Source organism: Narcine bancroftii, chromosome 12 (assembly GCF_036971445.1).
Source record: "Narcine bancroftii isolate sNarBan1 chromosome 12, sNarBan1.hap1, whole genome shotgun sequence".
NCBI lineage: Eukaryota > Metazoa > Chordata > Chondrichthyes > Torpediniformes > Narcinidae > Narcine > Narcine bancroftii.
The window spans coordinates 39,997,188-40,018,419 of NC_091480.1; the positions used below are offsets into that span (position 1 = coordinate 39,997,188).

The 21,232-nt window shown below is 42.4% G+C and overlaps 1 protein-coding gene across 1 annotated transcript in view; it reads right to left on the reverse strand.

The window, feature by feature from the left end:
- The window catches only part of LOC138746602 (uncharacterized), a 57,544-nt gene that overhangs the window by 9,190 nt on the left and 27,122 nt on the right, over positions 1 to 21,232 (reverse strand). Inside the window, exons 3-4 of the mRNA XM_069904894.1 lie at positions 20,386 to 20,548; positions 2,288 to 2,479 (exon numbers count right to left, since the gene is read on the reverse strand). Of these exons, the coding sequence (XP_069760995.1) occupies positions 2,288 to 2,479; positions 20,386 to 20,548 (355 nt within the window). The remainder of the gene's footprint in view (positions 1 to 2,287; positions 2,480 to 20,385; positions 20,549 to 21,232) is intronic.

Sequence of the window (21,232 nt, forward strand, 5' to 3'; positions counted from 1 at the left end):
CAAAGATTTACTGGCAGATCTTATTTCTTTGTTCTGACATTGGGAGGCTTGTTACTGAAACTCAAATAATTTAAACAAGGCAGACCAAGGATTTGTGGAGTTTCAGGGATCAGGTAGAGGGAGCCAGTCACTGCCAGCATTCTCTCAGGAAGGAAGTCCAGTTCATATGGTCCATGTTGAAATGAAGTTAGGAAGAGAGGTGGGTTTCTCAGCAGTTGACCCTACTTTAAAAAGCAAGGTCTCAAGGATAATGTCAGGATGTTTGTGCAGCAGGAGATACAGACTCCTCTGCTCACTATGTCCATGCTGACCTTTGTCTCCATCAAAATTAATCCCATTTATTTGCATCAAATCCCTATTCTGTGCTTTGGTTATTTAAGTGTCTTTTAAGTGAAGGGGTGAGATTTAACATAACCTGAGGGGTAACATTACCACCCTCCCCTCCCCCAGAGGATGGTGGATGTATGGAATGGGTTGTCAGAGGAGATGATTGAGGCAGATATTGTCGCAATGTTTAAAGAAAATATTTGACAAATCCATGGATAGAATGGGTTTCGATTTTAGAGGGGTATGTGCCAAACACAGGCAAGTAGAACAAGTGCGAGTGGGAGATTTTGGTCGGCGGGGCCCGACTATATGACAAAGCAGCAGATTTATGATGGGTATTTTAAATGAAAGGAAATCCTATTAAAAAGAAGTAAAACTTTCTTCCAATCATGTTCAGTTCAAAATAAAGACAAGAAGCTGGAAGCAGGCGTGTGGGGAGGAATCAGACAGTAATGACCATTGAGGAAGGGCAATGGAAACATCCGGCCTAGGAGGTCGTTATTAGAAGAGCTTTGAAAGGGGCGATGGATTGAAAGGCTCGATAGATTCAACATAAAGACCATGAGAAAAGGTGATGCAACAATAAGGAAACAAAAACAGTCAGTCCATACCAGGCAGCACAAGAGCCTTCAGATGGTGGAATCTGGAGCAAAAAACTGCTGGAGAAACTCAGTGAGTGGAAATAGAAGGATGGGGGTAGAGGGGCAGAGGAAGAGGTAGTGGGGTGTGCGCAGAGTCAAGAGAGGGGGCAGGGTCGAGAGAGTGGGGTTAGAGAGAAGGGGCTGAGGGTAGTTTGAGGGCATGGGGATAGAGAAGAGGGGATAGGGAGAGATAGAGGGTCAGGGATAGAGGGGTGGGGACAGGGGGCAGAGAGAGGGCCAGGGACAAAGCGAGGGGGTGGGGAAAGGGAGGGGCAGAGAGAAATGGGTGGGAATAGAGAGAGTGGAGAAAAAAGAGTTAGGGATAGAGAAAGTGGTGGGGATAGAGAGAGGTGCAGGAACGGAAAAGGGGTAGAGAGAGGGGTGTGGACAGAGAGAGAAAGATGGGGTAGAGAAAGGGATAGTGAAAGGGGAGGGGATAGAGAGAGAAAGGGATGGGATAGAGAGGGGTGGGTCGGAGGGGCGGGGAGAGAGGCAGAAAGTAAAGTGCTGGAGGATGACGACTCGTGCAAGTGGCCCCGACGTGGCTTTGACTATCTCCTTGCCTGACTACAAATGCTTCCTGACTGTTCTTTTTTTTCCACTGGGATACAATTTAACTTGAGAGAAATAAAAGCTGGCGTAATGGGGAAATTAACCTCAGCAGGATGGGGTAACGGGTGAACTGCCAACCAACTCATAAATGCACCTGGATCTGTCCAATGAGGAACAGTTTGGTCTGCAGTAATGTTCATCCCCACTCCCACCATCAGCACCAGTAACCCAGTCTCAGGGATCCCACTGGCTACTCTGTATTCTAGTGTCCATGCTCAGTAAATGGAGGTTTCAGCGCCAAGGTGTGTGGCCAGGACAGCGCGGACATTAAGTAGACGGATTGTGAACTGCATTGACGGGACAGCGTGTGGACCGGGGACCACGTGAATAGCGCAGAGACTGCATAGATGAGACAGCATGGGGACTGCGTGGACAGGATGGGGACCGTGTGGACGGGATGGCACAGAGACTGCGTATCGAGATGGGGACTACGACCGCGTGGATGGGACAGCACGGAGACCGTGTGGATGAATGGGGACTGCGGACTGGATGCCGCAGAGAGCACATGATAGAATTTAAATAGTGATGAGATTACACTGTGTTCCCAACACCCACCAACCAAACAGCCCATCAAACAGTGTGGGCAGCTGAAGTGTGAGTGTGGTCACCACCAGCCCCCTCCCGTCAGGAGGCTGAGTCACCCCACTGGGTGCCTGTGCAGTGAACCCCTCCTTCCCCAGGTAGGCAACAACCGCATACTCTCTCACCTGCTTCTGGTCTGGTCGATTTTTGCCTCCATCAACACGACCTTGAACCTTCTCAGGACTGCGATGGCCACAGCCGTCAGCACCACCACTACAGCAAAGACCACACCGAATGCAATGGCTATCAGGCTCTGCCTGGTCATTCTGTGGTCACATCGGGGTCCCATGAACCAATAATCACTGCCCACAGGGCATCTGTGGAGACAGGTGATGAACACTGGCTGAGATCATGGCTCCAGAGGTCCTTCAGTTTACACCTTTGTTACGAGCCCAGAGGACCCCAAAACCCAGCAGCAATAGAAATTCACCAAGACAAATGGTTACTTAAATAGAAGTTACTTTTAATTTTCTTTTAACATAAAAACAGGAACAAACTTTAACTTATTACTATCAACTTAACCTAACTTATACTGTGCACAGAATTTAGTATTTATGAATCTTCACCAGGCTTTGGTGCTTGAAAAGTAAATGGTTACCGCTCAGGAAGGTTCTTGTCAGTTTTCAGAGAGAGATTTGTTGTTCGCTGGACACAAACTGATTCCTTTTGATCAACCACTTCAGTGTCTTGCTGAAGAAACTTGCCCCGTAAGGGTTTTCCAGATGACAACCTCTTTCTTTCAGGTCACCACAGAGTTCCTTTTCTGTTTCCCTTATCTCAGGCGAAACATTGTAGAGCCAGCCATCTCCTCTTGTATGGACTACAAGGGCTTTGAATTGGCTGAAGTCAGAACTCACAACCCATCTTCCAAAATGGGGTTTTCCACAAGCTTGCAAGTTTGTCCTGTTCCAGTCCCAGCTGCTGCTGATGAACTGTAGAACTGAATTCTCTCTCTCTCTCTCTCTCTCTCTCTCATTGAAAACCACATGACCTCTTAGAACAGCCAACTGCACCCAGACAGACTGCAGCACTGGACCCAATCTTCTGAGTCCGTTCATCTGTTGCTTTCCAAAACAATAATCCATTACTCCACAGCATGTTCAATCAACACCTACTTGTGAAGTCCTTATAGGCATTCTTCAAAGTTTTTGCAAATGTGCCCAGAGCCTGGACTGTCTGGCTTGAGCAAAGCTTCGGCATTTTAAATGAGATCTGTGTTGTGAAGTGTAAACAATATAAAATATAACATAACCTGTCACACCTTGCAATGAGCCCATCTCCCACCCCAGACCAACTAAAGCACCTGTCCAGTCAATTCTGCTTCAGATGAACTTTCACAAAAGGAGCAGGGGTTGGTGAGGATGTGTACAAAGCTGCCAGAGACGGGTACAAATGCAAGGTTTAAAGGACATTTGCACAGGTAGGTGAGTAGAAAAGGATTAAAAGAATCTGGGATAAACATAGGCAAGTTAGTTTAGCTGAAATAAGAAAGGCTGGGGTCAGTGTGGATGAATTGGCCCAAAGAGTTTTCCAGCTACAAAACTTTGAATAAGGGATTGAAGATGTAGATGAGAGATTTCTCTATGTGGAAGATCATTTCCAACAGAAAGGTGAGGAACCAAGAGAAGTTGACACAGTAACTGTGAGCAGCTGTGGTCGAAACTTTTGTTTATTTATTTAAATGTGTATTTGACCAAGTGGGAGGAGCAAGTGCTTTGCGAATGCTTATAAAAAGAGAAACAGCTGGAGTTTCATTTGTGGGAGACAGTAATTGGCCAATAGAAGGAGGGAGAGGTAAAGGAGCGGCCCAGGGAGTGAGTGGACCAGGGAAGGAGTGGGGCACTGAGGCTTCAGCGAGCAGAGGCTGAAGGAGAGCTCCCTGGGAGGTAAGGTTTGGTAAGTCTTTTTTTAAGTTTATCTTAATTACTCTAATGTAATTGAAGAGCAGGTGTTGGAGCAGTTGAGTGCTCCGATTGCAGGATGTGGGGGGTCAGGGACGACACCTGCAAAAGGTGCATCCGGTTGCAACTCCTGGAAGCCCGGGTTAGGGAGCTGGAGTTACAGATGGATGAACTGCAGATCATGAGGGAGGCAGAGGTAGGAGTTAAGGGGAGATGGTCACCCCCCCAACGGTCAGGAGTCAGGGGAATGGATGACTGTGAGGAAAGGGAAAGGAGGGAGAGAGGCAGTGCAGAGAACCCTTGCAGCCATTCCCTTCAACAACAAGTCATGGAGATCTGGTCTCTGGCACTGGGGCCAGACCCTTGGCTCAGAAGGGAAGGGGGAAAAGAGTAGAGCTCTTGTAGTTGGGGACTCGCTGGTTAGGGGAGCAGATAGGTTTGCTGGATGAAATTTGGACCCTGGTTGGTATGTTGCCTCCTAGGTACCAGGGTCAGGAATGTCTCTGATTGAGTCCACCGCATTCTGGAGGGGGAGGAGGAGGGCGAATAGCCAGAAGTCGTGGTCCATGTGGGGACCAATGACATAGTTAGAAGTGGGGATGAGGTCCTAAAGAGGGATTACATAGAGTTAGGGAAGAAGTTGAAAAGCAGGACCCTAAGGGTGGTGATCCCGGGATTGCTGCCTGTGCCACGCGCTAGTGGGGGTAGAAATAGAAAGTTGTGGGAGTCTCTCAAGAGCATGTATTTTAATGGAAGGAGTACTGTAAATAAGGAGGATGAGCTTAAGGCCTGGATGGCCACATGGAAATAGGATATTGTGGCCATCAGTGAAACTTGGCTGCAGGAAGGACATGTTTGGCAGTTAAATATTCCAGGATTCTGTTGTTTTCGGCATGATAGAATGGGGGGGATAAAAGGTGGAGGAGTTGCATTGCTTATCAGGGAGAACATTACAGCAGTGCTGTGGCAGGATGGTTTGGTGGAATTGCCCAATGAGGCTATTTGGGTAGAATTGAGGAATGGCAGAGGCATGAATATATTAATAGGAATGTATTATAGACCACCAAATGGGCTGAGGGAATTAGAGGAGCAAATTTGTAAGGAGATTACATACATAGGTAATAAACATAAGGTGGTCATTATGGGAGATTACAATTTTCCAAACATTAACTGGGACACCCATATACTATGGAGGCTGGATGGGTTAGAGTTTAAGTGTGTTCAGGAAAGTTTTCTTAATCAATACGTAGAAGAACCAACTCAAGAGGGGGCAGTATTGGATCTCCTATTAGGGAACGAGGTAGGTCAGGTAACAGAGGTTTGTTGGGGAACACTTTAGGTCTAGTGATCGCAATACTATTAGTTTTAGGCTAGTAATGGAAAAGAATAGAGGTGGCCAAAGGTTGAGCTTCTTGATTGGAAGAAAGCAAATTTTGAGGGGATGAGAAAAGATTTGGAGGGTGTGGATTGGGATAAGATATTTTCAGGGAAGAATGTAGCAGATAAATGGAGGATATTCAAAGGAGAAGTTCTGAGAGGACAGAGTCGTTCTGTCCCCGTGAGGATTACAGGAAAGGTTAGAAACTGTAGGGAGCCTTGGTTTTCAAAAGATATTGGGAACTTGGTTCGGAGGAAGAGGGATGTGTTCAACAGGTATAAATAGCAGGGAATGGATGAGCTGCTTCAGGAATATAAGGAGTGTAAAAAAAAATCTTAAGAAGGAAATTAGAAAGGGTAAAAGTAAAAGTAAATCCAAAAGGTTTCTATAGGTACATTAAAAGAATAGTGAGGGATAAAATTGGCCCCCTTGAAGATGGGAGGGGGGAGGCTCTATGAGAAGTCAGAGGAGATGGGTGAAATTTTAAACTTTTTTTTCTTCAATATTCACTAAGGAAAAGAATATTGAGCCAGATGAAGTGAAGAAATGTGGTCGGAAGCTCATGGATAATGTAAGGATTAATGAGGAGATAGTGTTGGCTATATTGAAAAAAGATCAAGGTGGATAAATCTCCAGGTCCTGACAAAATATTCCCTCAGACCCTGAGGGAGGTTAGTGAACAAATAGTGGGGGCATTGACAGAAATGTTTAAAATGTCACTGGTCACAGGGGAGGTGCCAGAGGATTGGAAGGTGACTCACGTTGTTCCGCTGTTCAAAACAGATCCAAAAGTAAACCTGGTAATTATAGGCCTGTAAGTCTGACGTCAGTGGTGGGTAAATTAATGGAAAGTGTTCTGAGAGATGGTATATACAATTATTTGGAAATATAGGGACTGATTTGGAGTATGTCAGCATGGTTTTGTACGTGGTAGATCATGACCAACAAATCTTGTAGAGTTTTTCAAGACGGTTACTAAAAAAGGTTGATGATGGGAAGGCGGTGGATGTTGTCTATTTGGACTTTAGTAAGGCTTTTGATAAGGTTCCCTATAAAAGGTTAGTACGAAAGGTGGAACCATTAGGTATTATGAAGTAGGGAAATTGATTCAGCAATGGTTGGATGGGAGATGCCAGAAAGTAGTGGTGGAAAATTGTTTGTCGAATTGGACGCCAGTGACGAGTAGAGTGCCTCAGGGATCAGTACTGGGTCCACTGCTGTTTGTCATGTATATTAACGATCTAGATGATAGGGTGGCAAATTGGATTAGTAAATTTGCAGATGATACAAAGGTTGTGGACAGTGAGGAAGATTATCAAAGCTTACAGGGTGATACAGGACAGTTAGAAGAGTGGGCTGAAAGATGGCAGATGGAGTTTAATACGGATAAGTGTGAGGTGCTACATTTTGGTAGGACTAATCAAAATAGGACATACATGTTAAATGGTAAACAATTGAGGACTGCAGTGGAGTAAAGGGATTTAGGAGTCATGGTACATAATTCTCTGAAAGTTGAATCACGTAGATAGGGTGATGAAGAAGGCCTTTAGGATGTTGGCTTTCATAAATCAGAATATAGAACACAGGAGTTGGGATGTAATGTTCAAACTGTATAAGGCATTGGTGAGGCCAAATTTGGAATATTGTGTGCAGTTTTGGTCGTCGGATTACAGGAAGGATATAAACAGAATAGAGAGAGTGCAGAAGAGGTTTACAACAATGTTGCTGGGGTTTCAGGGTTTGAGCTACAGAGAAAGGTTGAGCAGGCTGGGATTTTATTCCCTGGGGCGTAGAAGGTTGAGGGGTGATTTGATGGAGATATTCAAAATTATAAAGGGGAAAGAGAATCAATGTGGATCGGCTTTTTCCACTGAGATTGGGGGAGATTCAGACAAGAGGGCACGGATTGAGAGTAAAAGGGGAAAAGTTTTGGGGAAACATGAGGGGGAATTTCTTCATGCAGAGGGTGGTGTGGGTGTGAAATGAACTTCCGGCAGAGGTGGTAGAAGTGAGATTGACGTTAATATTCAAGGAAAGGTTGGATAGGTATATGGACGAGAGAGGTGTGGAGGGTTATGGGCTAAATGTGGGTCAGTGGGATTAGATGGGAGATGTTCGGCACGGACGAGTAGGGCCATACTGGCCCGTTTCTGTGCTGTAAATAGTTATATGGTTATAACAGATGTTCAGTTGTTGAGTATAGTCAAGACTGAAATTGATACATTCTTTTGCATAATTATGGCATCCAGATATGAAAGTGCACAAGGCACAGGATACTCGATGGTACTGAACAACACAGCAACTACATGAACCAATCCTGTTTCTTCGGTCTCTTACCAATCACTGACCACCTCTCCTCCCGAACTCTTTGCAATTGCAAGCAGACAGTGTCCCATCTACTTTGCAATAAAATTACCTTTGAGCCCTTGTTGGCATTCCAGGAATTCCAAGTTTGTACAAGATACTCTGCAGTGTTAATGATGTGACAGGTTAAGTTGACCAACTTTCTAGTCACAGAGATTTAATGAACCAAACTTCAAATGCACCTGCCTCCCTGTTCCTTCTCTGGCACTTTGGCTTGATCCATTTTGATTCTATTCAGTGAAAGTGAACGGGAAAGAGATTAGTAGATTGAGATGCAGTAAAATGGAAATGAATGGGAAGAGGGTCCAATGGATTCTGAATGGTGGAGGGAAGGAGGAAAAGGATTTTAAAAAGTTGGTCAATTGGCGCGCCTGCTTGAGAATAGATGCGTGGCATCACTGCCAGGGACTTCATTCAGAAGCTTGTTATTTTGAGCTTGAAAAGAGCAAACCAACAGGCTACCATAGGGGGCAGCACGGTTTGCACTGGGGGCAGCACGGTTTGCGTAGTGGTTAGCGCAATGCTGTTACAATCGGGACCGGGGTTTGAACCCCGCGCTGTCTGTGAGGAGTTTGTATGTTCTCCCCTTATCTGCGTGGGGTTTCTCCAGGGGCTCCAGTTTCCTCCCACTGTTCAAAACATACTGGGAGTGGAGGTTAATTGGGTGTAATGGGGCAGCATGGGCTTGTGGGCCAAAATGGCCTGTTACCGTGCTGTATGTCTAAGTTTGAATTTAAAATGTAAACAAACTGTGCAATACAGAAAATAAATGTTCAATAATAAATAACATGCGAAGTAAGTGTCCTTAAATGAGTCTCTGATTGAACAAAGAGCATTACAGAATAGTGCAGGCCCTTTGGCCACTATGTGCCAATCTATATATGTCCAAAAAAACAAAACCCTCACAACATCATAACCCTCCATTTTTCTTCCATCCATGACCCTGTCCAAGATTCTCTTAAATGCCCATATTGTACGAGCAAGCACCATCACCCCGGCAATGCATTCCAGGCACCCACAGCTCTCTGTGTATTTAAATAAAAAAATCTTAACCTGATATCTCCCCTAAACTTCCTTCACTTTGTGCGTGACCCCTGGTGTTTGCTACTCCTGCTCTGGGAAAAAGGTGCTGGCTGTCCACCTTATCTACGCCTTTCATAATCTTGTAGATCTCAATTAAGTCTCCTCTCATCCTTCTACGCTCCAAAGGGAAAAGTCCCAGCTCTCCTAACCTTGCCTCATAAGACTTGTTTCCCAATCCAGGCAGCATCCTGGTAAATCTCCTCTGCACCCTCTCCATAGCTTCCACATCCTTTCTATAATGAGGTGACCAGAACTGAACACAATACTCTATGTGTGGTCTTACCTGATATTTATAAAGATGCAACATCACCTCACGACTCCTGAACTCAATCCCCCAACTAATGAAGCCCAGCAGACCATAAGCCTTCTTAACTATCCTATACACCTGCGTGACAACCTTGCGAGATCTATGGATTTGGATCCAAAAGTCCCTCTGTTCTTCACACTGTTAAGTTTCCTATCATTAACCCTGTACTCTACCTTCAGGTTTGACCTTCCAAAATGCATCACCTCACACTTATCCAAATTGAACACCATTCTCCACATTTCCCCCCATCTCTGCATCCTGTCTGTATCCTCTTGTAACCTACAACAACCTTCAACACCATCCACAACTCCTCCAACCTTTGCATCATCTGCAAACACTGACTCATCCCTCTACATCTAGGTCCAGTTCATTAAATAAAAATCACAAAGAGCAGGGGTCCCAGAACAGATTGCTGCAGAACTCCACTCATCACTGACCTCCAGGCAGAATACTTTCCATCCACTACAAATCTCTACTTTCTACAGACAAATTAATTCTGAATCCACACAGTCAAGGTCTCATGCCTCATAACTTTCTGAATAAGACTCACAGGATGGACCTTGTCAAATTCCTTACTAAAATCCATGTAGACCACATTTACCGCCTACCCTCATTGATTTCTTTTGTATGTCCTCAAAAAAACTAAATTAGGTTTGTGAGGTACAACCTTCCCCTTCACAGAGCCATGCTGACTGTCCTTGAGAAGATTGTACTTCTCCAAATGCTTGTAAATCCTGTCCTCTCCAATAGTTTTCCCATCACTGGTCTATAATTCTCAGGATTCTCCCTATTACCTCTTTTAAACAAGGGGGCAAGGTTAGTGTAGCGGGTAGTGCAACACTGATACCGCGCCAGTGATTGGGACCAGGGTTTGAAACCTGCACTGTCTGTAAGGAATTTGTATGATCTCCCTGTGTCTGTGTGGGTTTCTTCTGGGGGCTCCAGTTTCCTCCCACCATTAGAAACGTATGTTAATTGGCTATAATTGGGCGGAATGTACTCGTGGGTTGAAATGGCCTGTTACTGTGCTGTTTGTCTAAAAAAAAATTTAAATTGCCAGGCTCCAATCCTCTGGTGCCTCTCCTGTGGCCAAAGAAGACACAAAGATCATTGCCAGAGTCCCCAGCTATCTCTTCCCTTCCTTCCCAAAGCAATCTGGAGTATATCTCATCTGATCCTGGGGACTTATCATCTTGTTTTTAAGAAGAACCAGCACTTCTTTTCTTAATATCACAGATTAGTTAATCTCAAATTAATATCAGCACATAAACTTATTCGATTCCGTGCTTTTCTCTGGTGAATACTGAAGCATGGTATTCCTTTAGGACCTCCCCCTCCAGGCACATGGGGCCTCTCTTATCCTTAAGCAGCCCTACCTTCACTCTCTTCATCCTTCTGTTCTTCACATAAGCATGGAACGCCTTGGGGTTCTCCTTAATCCTACATGCCAAGGTCTTCTCGTGCCCTCTCGGTCTCGTGCTCTCCTCGGTCCTTTCTTAAGTTCCTTCCTGGCTACCAAATACTTCTGATGAGCCCCTCCTGTTTTTTAAATCTTTTTAAAGTATTTTCATTGGCATTTAATATAAAAACAATTGAATGATACAATTATACAATGTGCAATACATTTAAAAACCTAAGAAAAAGTTTTCAAATATGAACAGGACCAACGCACATTGGATATAGTGTAGAAAAACGTAATGTCAAACAAAAAGAAAAAACCCCAACCCAAAATAAAGAGAAATAAAGGAAAAATAAAATTAAAAGTTCTTTTCAAATAAATTATAAATGTATTTTTTGAGAAATAAAGGAAAAGGTGTACAATTATCTTTCCTTCTCATTCTGTAAGAATTTTTATCAAAAGTTGTATTAATCACAGTTGAGCAGAGCCTTAATCTAATTTAAAAAAGAAAATAAAAGAAACCTAAACTTAAAAAAAAGGGAGAAAAACTCCATAGCTCAAAACCCCGACCTCTCAGCAAGGTTAGAAAATGGTCCATGGAAACTGAGTGACCCTGAAACTCAACAGCACTTTGGCAACCTGAACTCTTAAGATGATGATAGTTGTCCATAAATGGGCCCCATATCTTTTGGAAGTTAATTTTTGAATCTTTAATAGCATATCTAATTTTTTTCTAAGCTTGGGTAAGACATGACATGTGTGGGGTGTGTGGTGTGTGTGTGGGGTATGGGGTGGGTGTGGCCGAGGTTGTGTGTGTGTGTACGTACGTCTGGTTATCAAAGAAATAAAAGATAAAATTCAACTTTGAGTTGGAATCATTAAGACTTCATCTTCTTGAAATAATCTAAATAGAGCAATTAAAGGGCAAAGTTTTCATTTGACTTTTAAGAATATCTTTCTATAATTTTTCTTAACTAAGAAATCCCAGAACATATGGATCAACGAATTATCAGCAATGTTCCATTTATCACATGGAGGATTTATTTCTGAATAAAAATGAGATAATTTAACTTTGGACATATGTACTCTATTGACCACTTTAAATTGAAGCCAATTGTGCCATGCACAAAAGGAGGTCGTATTCATCCAATTACATATAGAGTACTGTTTTTAAACCTAAAATATTGCTAAATGTAATGTACATTTCCTTCTTCCTTTTAACTAGTCGCCTCCCCTCTTTTATCAACCATGGCTTCCTTTCACTACCATCTTTTCCCTGACTCAGTGGAACAAACCTCAAGAACCCCACACACACACGGTCCCTAAAGATCCCCACATTACTTAACATAACATAACATAACATAACAATTACAGCACGGAAACAGGCCATTAGGCCCTTCTAGTCCGCACCGAACCAAACACCCCTTTCTAGTCCCACCTCCCTGCACAATGCCCATAACCCTCCATCTTCTTCTCATCCATATACCTGTCCAACCTTTTCTTAAATAATACAATTGACTCCGCCGCCACTATTTCTCCCGGAAGATGATTCCACACAGCTACCACTCTCTGAGTAAAGAAGTTCCCCCTCATGTTACCTCTAAACCTCTGCCCCTTAATTCTTAACTCATGTCCTCTTGTTTTAATCTTTCCTCCTCTTAACGGAAATAGTCTATCCACATCCATTCTGTCTATCCCTTTCATAATCTTAAATACTTCTATCAAATCCCCTCTCAACCTTCTACGCTCCAAAGAATAAAGACCCAATCTGTCCAATCTCTCCCCATACTCCAGATGCTTAAACCCAGGCAACATTCTGGTAAACCTTCTCTGCACTCTCTCCACTCTGTTTATATCCTTCCTATAATTAGGCGACCAGAACTGCACACAGAACTCCAAATTAGGCCGCACCAACGTCTTATACAATCTCAACATCACCTCCCAACTCCTATATTCCATGCAATGATTGATAAAGGCCAGCATACTAAAAGCCTTCTTCACCACCCTATTCACGTGAGTTTCTACCTTCAGGGAACGATGTACCGTCACTCCTAAATCTTTCTGCTCTTCTGTATTCCTCAATGCTCTCCCATTTACCACATATGTCCTATTCTGATTCTTCTTACCAAAATGAAGCACCTCACACTTATCAGCATTAAATTCCATCTGCCATTTTTCAGCCCACTTTTCTAAGCAGCCCAAATCCCTCTGCAATCCTTGAAAACCTTCTTCATTATCCACTATTCCACCTATCTTAGTATCGTCTGCATATTTACTAATCCAATTCACCACCCCATCATCTAGATCATTAATGTATATAACGAACAACAATGGGCCCAATACAGATCCTTGAGGCACACCACTGGTCACCGGCCTCCAACCTGACAGACAATTATCCACTACCACTCTCTGGCCTCTCCCTTTCAGCCAATGTTCAATCCATTTGACTATCTTAAAATTTATACCTAAAGACTGCACCTTCCTAACTAACCTTCCATGTGGTACCTTATCGAAGGCCTTACTGAAGTCCATATAGACAACATCCACTGCGCTACTCTCATCCACATTCCTAGTCACCTCTTCAAAAAATTCAATCAGATTGGTCAAACATGACCTTCCTCCCACAAATCCATGTTGAGTGCTCCTGATCAGACCCTGTCTATCCAGATGTTTATAAGTACTATCTCTAAGAATTTTCTCCATTAATTTACCTACCACAGACATCAAACTTACAGGCCGATAGTTGCCAGGCTTCCTCCTTGAACCCTTTTTAAATAACGGAACCACATGCGCAATGCGCCAATCCTCCGGCACTATCCCCATATCTAATGACATTTGGAAAATTACCGCCAAAGCCTCTGCTATTTCCTCCTTCACTTCTCTCAATGTCCTGGGGAAGATCCCGTCTGGTCCCGGAGACTTATCCACCTTTATATTCTTCAAAAGCCTTAAAACTACACCTTTTGTAATCTCTATATTCCCCATATTTACCCAATTTGCTTTTTTTATCCCACATCTCCCAATATCCTTCTCCTTAGTGAATACCGAAGAAAAGAAACTGTTCAATATCTCCCCCATTTCTCTAGGCTCCACACACAGTTTTCCACTCTGATTTTCTAAGGGACCAATTTTGTCTCTAGCTTTCCTCTTACCATTAACATATTTGTAGAACTCTTTTGGATTAGTTTTCACCCTGCTTGCCATAGTTTTCTCGTACCTTCTTTTAGCTTTCCTAATTCCTCTCTTAAGATTCCTCTTACATTCAATGTATCTTTCAAACATCTCCTTAACTCCATGCTTCTTATATCTAATGTACGCCTCCCTTTTTCTTCGAACCAAGTTTCCAATATTCCTTGAAAACCACGGCTCTCTCAAACCTTTTGCCCCTCCTTTTAACCTAACAGGAACATAAAGCTTTTGCACTCTCAAAATCTGATCTTTAAAAGACTTCCATCTCTCTACTACATCCTGCCCATAAAACAAATTGTCCCAATGCACACCCTGCAAGTCCTTTCGCATCTCCTCAAATCTAGCTTTTCCCCAATCAAAATCCTCAATCCTTGGCCCTGATTTCTCTCTTTCCATAATGACATTGAAGCTGATGGCATTATGATCACTGGACCCGAAGTGCTCGCCAACACTAACCTCCGTCACTTGACCCATCCCATTTGCCAACAGTAGATCTAACACTGCTCCTTCTCTGGTCGGCACCTCTACATATTGTTGTAAAAAACTATCTTGCACACATTTCACAAACTCTAACCCATCCAGTCCTTTCACAGAATGTGTTTCCCAATCTATATGTGGAAAATTAAAATCTCCCATAATTACAACCCTGTGCTTATCACAAATATCTACTATCTCCCTACAGGTTTGCTCCTCTAGGTCTCGGTCCCCTCCGGGTGGTCTATAATACACCCCTACAAGTGTAACCTCTCCTTTCCTACTCCTCAGTTCCACCCAAATAGCCTCCGTGGATGTGCCCTCTAATCTATCCTTCCTAGGCACCGCTGTAATATTTTCCCTGACAAGCAATGCAACCCCACCTCCTCTTGCCCCTCCGACTCTATCACACCTAAAACAACGAAACCCAGGGATATTCAGTTGCCAATCACATCCCTCCTGCAACCATGTCTCACTAATCGCTACCACATCATACTTCCAAGTATCAATCCACACCTTCAGCTCATCCACCTTTTTTACAATACTCCTGGCATTAAAATATATGAATTTCAGGGATTTCCCAATTTTTAATCCCTGTTTTCCCTCATCTTTAAGAACAACATTATTTACTTTTCCTGCCAATTGCCCTTCATCTTCTTCCAGAGCATTTCCCTTCTCTATCACCTGCCCATCCATATTCAAATACTTACTACAAACTTTCTTTGTTTGCATTCTAACCTTCTCCTTACTGCTCTGTACTATTTTGTTCCCTCTCCCCAACCATTCTAGTTTAAAGGATCCTGAGTAGCCCTAGCAAATCCTCTGCCAGGATTCTGGTCCCCCTGGGATTTAAGTGTAACCTGTCCTTACTGTACAGGTCACATCTCCCCCAAAAAAGGTCCCAGTTATCCAGAAACTTAAAACCCTGCCCCTTACTCCACCCCTTCAGCCACGTGTTAATCCTCCACCTCATTCTATTTCTATTCACACTGTCACGTGGCACAGGGAGTAATCCAGAGATTACCCCCTTTGCGGTCCTTCTTTTTAACTCCCTACCTAACTGCCTGTACTCACTTTTTAGGACCTCTTCTCTAATTCTCCCTATGTCATTGGTACCTACATGTACCACGACCTTTGGCTCCTGTCCCTCCCACTTTAGGATATCTGGGACACGAGCAGCAACATCTCGGACCCTGGCACCAGGGAGGCAAACCACCATCCTGTTCTCCTTGCTGCGTCCGCAGAATCCCCTATCCGTCCTCTTAACTATGGAGTCTCCTACCACAATTGCCCTCCTCTTCCTTTCCCTCCCTTTCTGAGCTACAGGGGCCGACCTCGTGCCGGAGGCACAGCCACTGTCACTCCCCCCAACCTTGATGTCCCCCTCAACAGTGCTCAAAGAGGCGTACTTATTGCTGAGGGTTACATTCACAGGGCTCGTCTCTGGCACCTTACGTTCTTTTGTCCCTCTCCTAACAGTTACCCACCTTTCATCCTCCCGTGGCCCTGGCGTGACCACCTGGCTGTAACTCCTGTCTATGACTACCTCTGTTTCCCTAACCAGCCTGAGGTCATCGAGCTGCAGCTCTAGTTCCCTAACACGGTCCCTGACAATCTGCAGCTCGACACACCTAGTGCAGATATGGACATCCGGGAGTCTGGAAGACTTTCTCCCAAGAACATCCTTTCCTAATTTACTCTCCCTAATTCTTGCTTCGTCCCTTTGTAATTAGCCCTTCTTTAATTAAACATTTTATTATTTTGTCTGGTTTATCCTTGTCATAGTTTTGCAAAAGCACAAGGAGTTGTGATCACTGTCACCAAAATGCTCCCCCACCACGGTCTTTCACCTGACCAGGTTCATTACCCAGTACTAGATCCAGTATGGCCTCTCCTCTAGTAGGTCTCACATCTTGTAAATTAATCTTATATTCATCCTGTCCAATCCTTATACCCTAATCCAGATCAATCTTTAATTTATTTGCAAAATTGTTTAGAATTATATGGCAAATTATCTAGATATAAAGTAAATTGAAATAAAAGTGAAAAACTGCCAATTTCTGAAGGAAATTATGATCAATGTAGACAAATTAGTAAATTTTGATGGACTGATAAAATTAAGTACTTAAGGATAATGACTGATGTAAATTTTCAATCATTGTATAATTTAAATTATGTACCATTAATGAGAAAGATTAAAGCAGATTTGATTAAATGGAAAGATTTACCTTTAACTTTAATAGGTCGAGTAAACTGTATAAAGATGAATATTTTTCCGCGAATTCAATATTTGTTTCAATCGATTCCTTGTTCTCTTCCGAAATCATGTTTTCAAGATTTAAATAAAGTAGTTCGAGAATTTTTATGGAAAGGAAAATTAGGAAGAGTAGCGATGCATAAATTGACCTGGCAGATGCTTTGGGAGGTTTGCAATTACATAATTTTTTTAATTATTATGAAGCAGCTCAATTAAGATTTATTAATCATTCATATGTTAGATGTTTCTAATCCTCCTAGTTGGGCTAGGGTGGAATTGACTGCGATATTGGAATTTTGTCCTCATCAGTTTGTATTTAAATGGAATACTGTCTTACTACAGAAATATAATGTACCAATTTTGAAACATTTATTAGAAATTTGGACTAAAATGAATTTATTCATAGGATCAAAAGGTAGTTTATCAGTTCAATCCCCAATATATCAAAATAAATTGATTCCTTTTTCATTGAATATTAGAGTTTAGAAGATTGGTGGATTAAAGGAATAAAAAGATTGCAGGATTGTTTTGAAGAATGCAAATTTTTATCATTTAATCATCTTAAAGAGAAATTAGAGATTTTAGAGAATTCTCTGTTTGTTTATTAGCAAATGAGGACATTAGTGAAAGATCATTTTGGAAGAGAAATGAAAATTTCTAAGTTAACTGAATTTGAATTTATGGTTTCATATTTTTCAGATAAGGGTTTTATATCAGAGATGTATGAATTGTTACAGGATACTATGGTTTAAAAAAAATTAGATACATCTAGGATTAAATGGGAGCATGATTTAAGTTGTGAGATTAGTCAGGTGGTTTGGGAAAATGTGTTATGATGGGTTGACTAAATTAATTAATGCAAGATATAATTAACCTTAGTTAATTATAATTTTTTGCATCATTTATATTTAACCCCTGAAAAATTGAAAAAAATATGGATTTAGTAATTCAGATTTGTGTTTTAGGTGTGGATTATGTGTTGCAACATTTCCACATTCTGTTTGGTTTTGTGATAAAGCTCAACCTTTCTGGTTTAAAATTAGGAATTTTCGTCAAAATTTGTTTAAAATTCAATTTCCTTTAGATCCAAAAATATTTTGTTGGGTTATTTTACTCCATTAGTGGACTTGGGGTTGGATAAGTTTCAGACAGTGTTTATTTGTCAAACATTGGCAGTTGCTCGTAAATGTATTGCTATGTCTTGGAAAGATGAAGCGGAATTAAATCTAATTCGATGGCATAATGAGTTGAAGTCGTGTATCTATATGGAGAAAATAACATAATTTACATAATAATTATGAATTTTTTTTTGTTAAGATGTGGACACCTTACATGAAAAATATGAATTTAGTAATATTGTAAATTATTGAATGTTTTTGTTTATTTTTAATACTTCCCTTGAGGGATCTGTTGTGGGAGGGGGGAGGGAGTGGGTTTGTTTTATTATTATTAGATTACTTATTCTGTAAAAGTCTATTTATATTGAAAAAATACTAAATAAAGTTTTATTTTTAAATAGTAGGACTCACATCTTGTTGTTTAGGAATTTTAAGGTACCAACTGTTGCTGAGCCTGATGTTACGAGTCTTGTGGCACCTATACCTCTTTCCTGAAGGGAGCAGTGAGAACAGAGCACGTCCTCGATGATTTCTGCTATTCTCCGTCGGCAGCGTTCCGAGTAGATTTTCTTGATGGTGGGAAGAGTTTTGCCTGTGATGTCCTGGGCTGTGTCCAATATCTTTTGCTGTTCTCCGTCGGCAGCATTCTGAGTAGATTTTCTCGATGGTGGGAAGAGTTTTGCCTGTGATGCCCTGGACTGTGTCCACTATCTTTTGCAGGGCTCCCATACCAGGCTGTAGTGCACTCGGTCAGCACACTTTCCACTACACTTCTGTAGAGGTTTGCCATGGTTTTCGATGTCATAACAAATCTTTTCCAACTCCTGAGGAAGTGGCAGCTCTGACGTGCTTTCTTCATGATGCCATTAGTATATTTGGTCCAGGAAAGGCCTTTAAATTTGCTCACCCTCTCCATGCCTCAATGGCCACTGGATCATACATCTCTGCTTTTCCCTTCCTAAAGTTCACAATCACCTCCCCTCATTATGCAAAGTATCACAGCGGAGTCTGGTCTGCCTTCACCTGCTGTTGATCTGAACACCAGGAGTTGCATAAGGGGAAGGAACTTTGCCGCATGGTTAGCACAATGATGTTACAGCTCCAGCAACCCAGGGTCGAATCTGGCGCTGTCTGTAAGGAGTTTGTACGTTTTCCCTGTGACTGCATGGGTTTCCTCCGGGTGCTCCAGTTTCCTCCCACCCTTCAAAAAAACGTATGGGGGTTGTAGTTAATTGGGATATTGGGTGGCATGGCCTTGTGGGCCGGCAGGGCCTGTTACCCTGCTATATGCCTAATTTATCCCAGACACCCAGCTTCTTTATCACCATTCCAGACAGGGTCAACACATCCAGCATAAGTCACAGATAGATTCATAAACTTCCCTTTGCTATTGTCACCAGATAGTTCAACTGTCAATAGAGAACTGGCCCTTTCCTCATTTAAAAACAAATTTAGACATACAGCACGGTAACAGGCCATTTCAGTCCACAAGCCCTAGCCTCCCAATTTACACCCCCGGTACGTTTGGAACAATGGGAGGAAACCGGAGCCCCCAAGGAAAACTCACACAAACACGGGGAGAACGTCCTTACAGACAGCGCGGGATTCAAATTCTGGTCCTCATCGCTGCCGCTTTAACAACATTGCACTAACTGCTATGCTAACCGAGCCTCCTCTCAAAGCGTTGCAGCTAATGAATTACGTGTTGTTACTGTTGGAATGTGGGGCACTGGGCAGACAATATGTACAAAGTAAGATTCCATGAACAACATTGTAATAAAGACTGGAACACTGCTTTTTTTTTGAAGAATATCACAGGTCAAACCCTCTGAAAATAGTACTATGGTACCTATTAAATTTAGTCACTTTTCACGATCTGGGAATTCCAAATTTATTGTCCATCCTTGGTGATAGGTAGTTTGCTGGGATGCTGTAAGAGGATATTGTTTTTAAAGTTAACCCTCATCGGAGAGTCTGCAGTCACGTGGGTCAAACCTGGTAAGGATGTGCTTCTCTGTGGGACACGAGTTAACCAGATGTGTTCTCATCATTACAAAGATTAATTATTGCCAATTCCTGACTATTAACTGGATTTAAAGTCCATATTAACCACAGTGTTTTAAAGTCGTGGTGTTTTAAAGTTGTAGTGTTTTGCAAGAAAGAAACAGGCCCTTTGGTCCAACTCATACATGCTGACCAAATAGTCTACCCAAGCTCATCCCATTTGCCTGCATTTGGCCCATAAATCCCTTAAACCTTTCCTAATTAGCTGCTTAAAGGTCTTTTAAACATTATCATTGTACCCACTTCTAACACTTTCTCTGCCAGCTCTTTCTGTGTGAAAAGGTGGGGTATGAACTAAAATCTTTGAATTGTTAGTCTAGACTTTTGGATTAATAGTGGATCAGGCAGGGTTGGTTTAACAGCTTGTCTGTACAGAACATCCACTGCCGACACTCTATCACTTGTGTCCTGGAGCTCCTGTTCCCAGTCTATATTGAATTAAATTTTAAAATGTAGATATACAGTACAGTTACAGACCCTTCTGGCCCACGACCTCATGCCACCCATAACCTACAACCCCGGTATGTTTTTAAAGGGTGAGAGGAAACCAAAGCCCCCGGGGAAAACCCGCGCAGACACAGGGAGAACGTAGAAACTCATTACAGTCAGCACCAGATTTGAGCCTGGATTGGTGGTGCTGCAGTAGTGCTGCTGAAGACAACGGTGACAGGAAACATGGCTTCACTTACTGGCACATGGGCCCCTGGCCCCAGTTGTGAGTGCAGATGCCGCTGTTCTTGCAGTAGGCTTTGTGGCAGAGAGACGTACAGCTCACGTTTCCTGACTTCCGATGAACACACTGGAACCCATTTTGGCAGTAAAACGCCTTGCCGCACAGAGAAAGGAATTTTTCTGTGAAGAGGAAGAGGAGGACAGGGAGGGCGAGAGAGAAAAGCAGATCAAATTTTGATTTGAACGCTGATACCCAAGGAAGCCTTCACATCTCCTTTCCTGAAGGGGCTGTCTCAGACTTGCGACCATTTCCGCACGTTTTTTTTATAATTTTTTATTTTTCACACTGTGAACCATATCAACCAAAATATATACAAACATTTCTCATTAAATATACACAGTTGCATTTTCTCCCTTTTTTCCCCCCCTACCTTCCCTCCCCCCTTCCCACCCCCCTCCAAAACCAATAAATATTCAACATATACAATAAACCCATTAAACAATGCCATCACACAATGAAAATAAACAAGAAAATTGTGTCATCTACTTTTACACACTGGATCAAGTCATTTTGTCTTCTTCTCATTCTATCATTTTAGGGGGTGGAGGTCCAAGGCAAGCGCTCTCTGTTGATTTCCATGTACGGTTCTCAAATTTGTTCAAATAATGTGACTTTATTTTTTAATTATATGTTATTTTTTCCAATGGAATACATTTATTCATTTCCATGTACCATTACTGTACTCTCAGGCTCTCTTCCATTTTTCAAGTTGACATTATACATTTTTTTGCTACTGCTAAGGCTATCATAATAAATCTTTTTTGCGCTTTATCCAATTTGAGGCCTAATTCTTTACTTCTTAT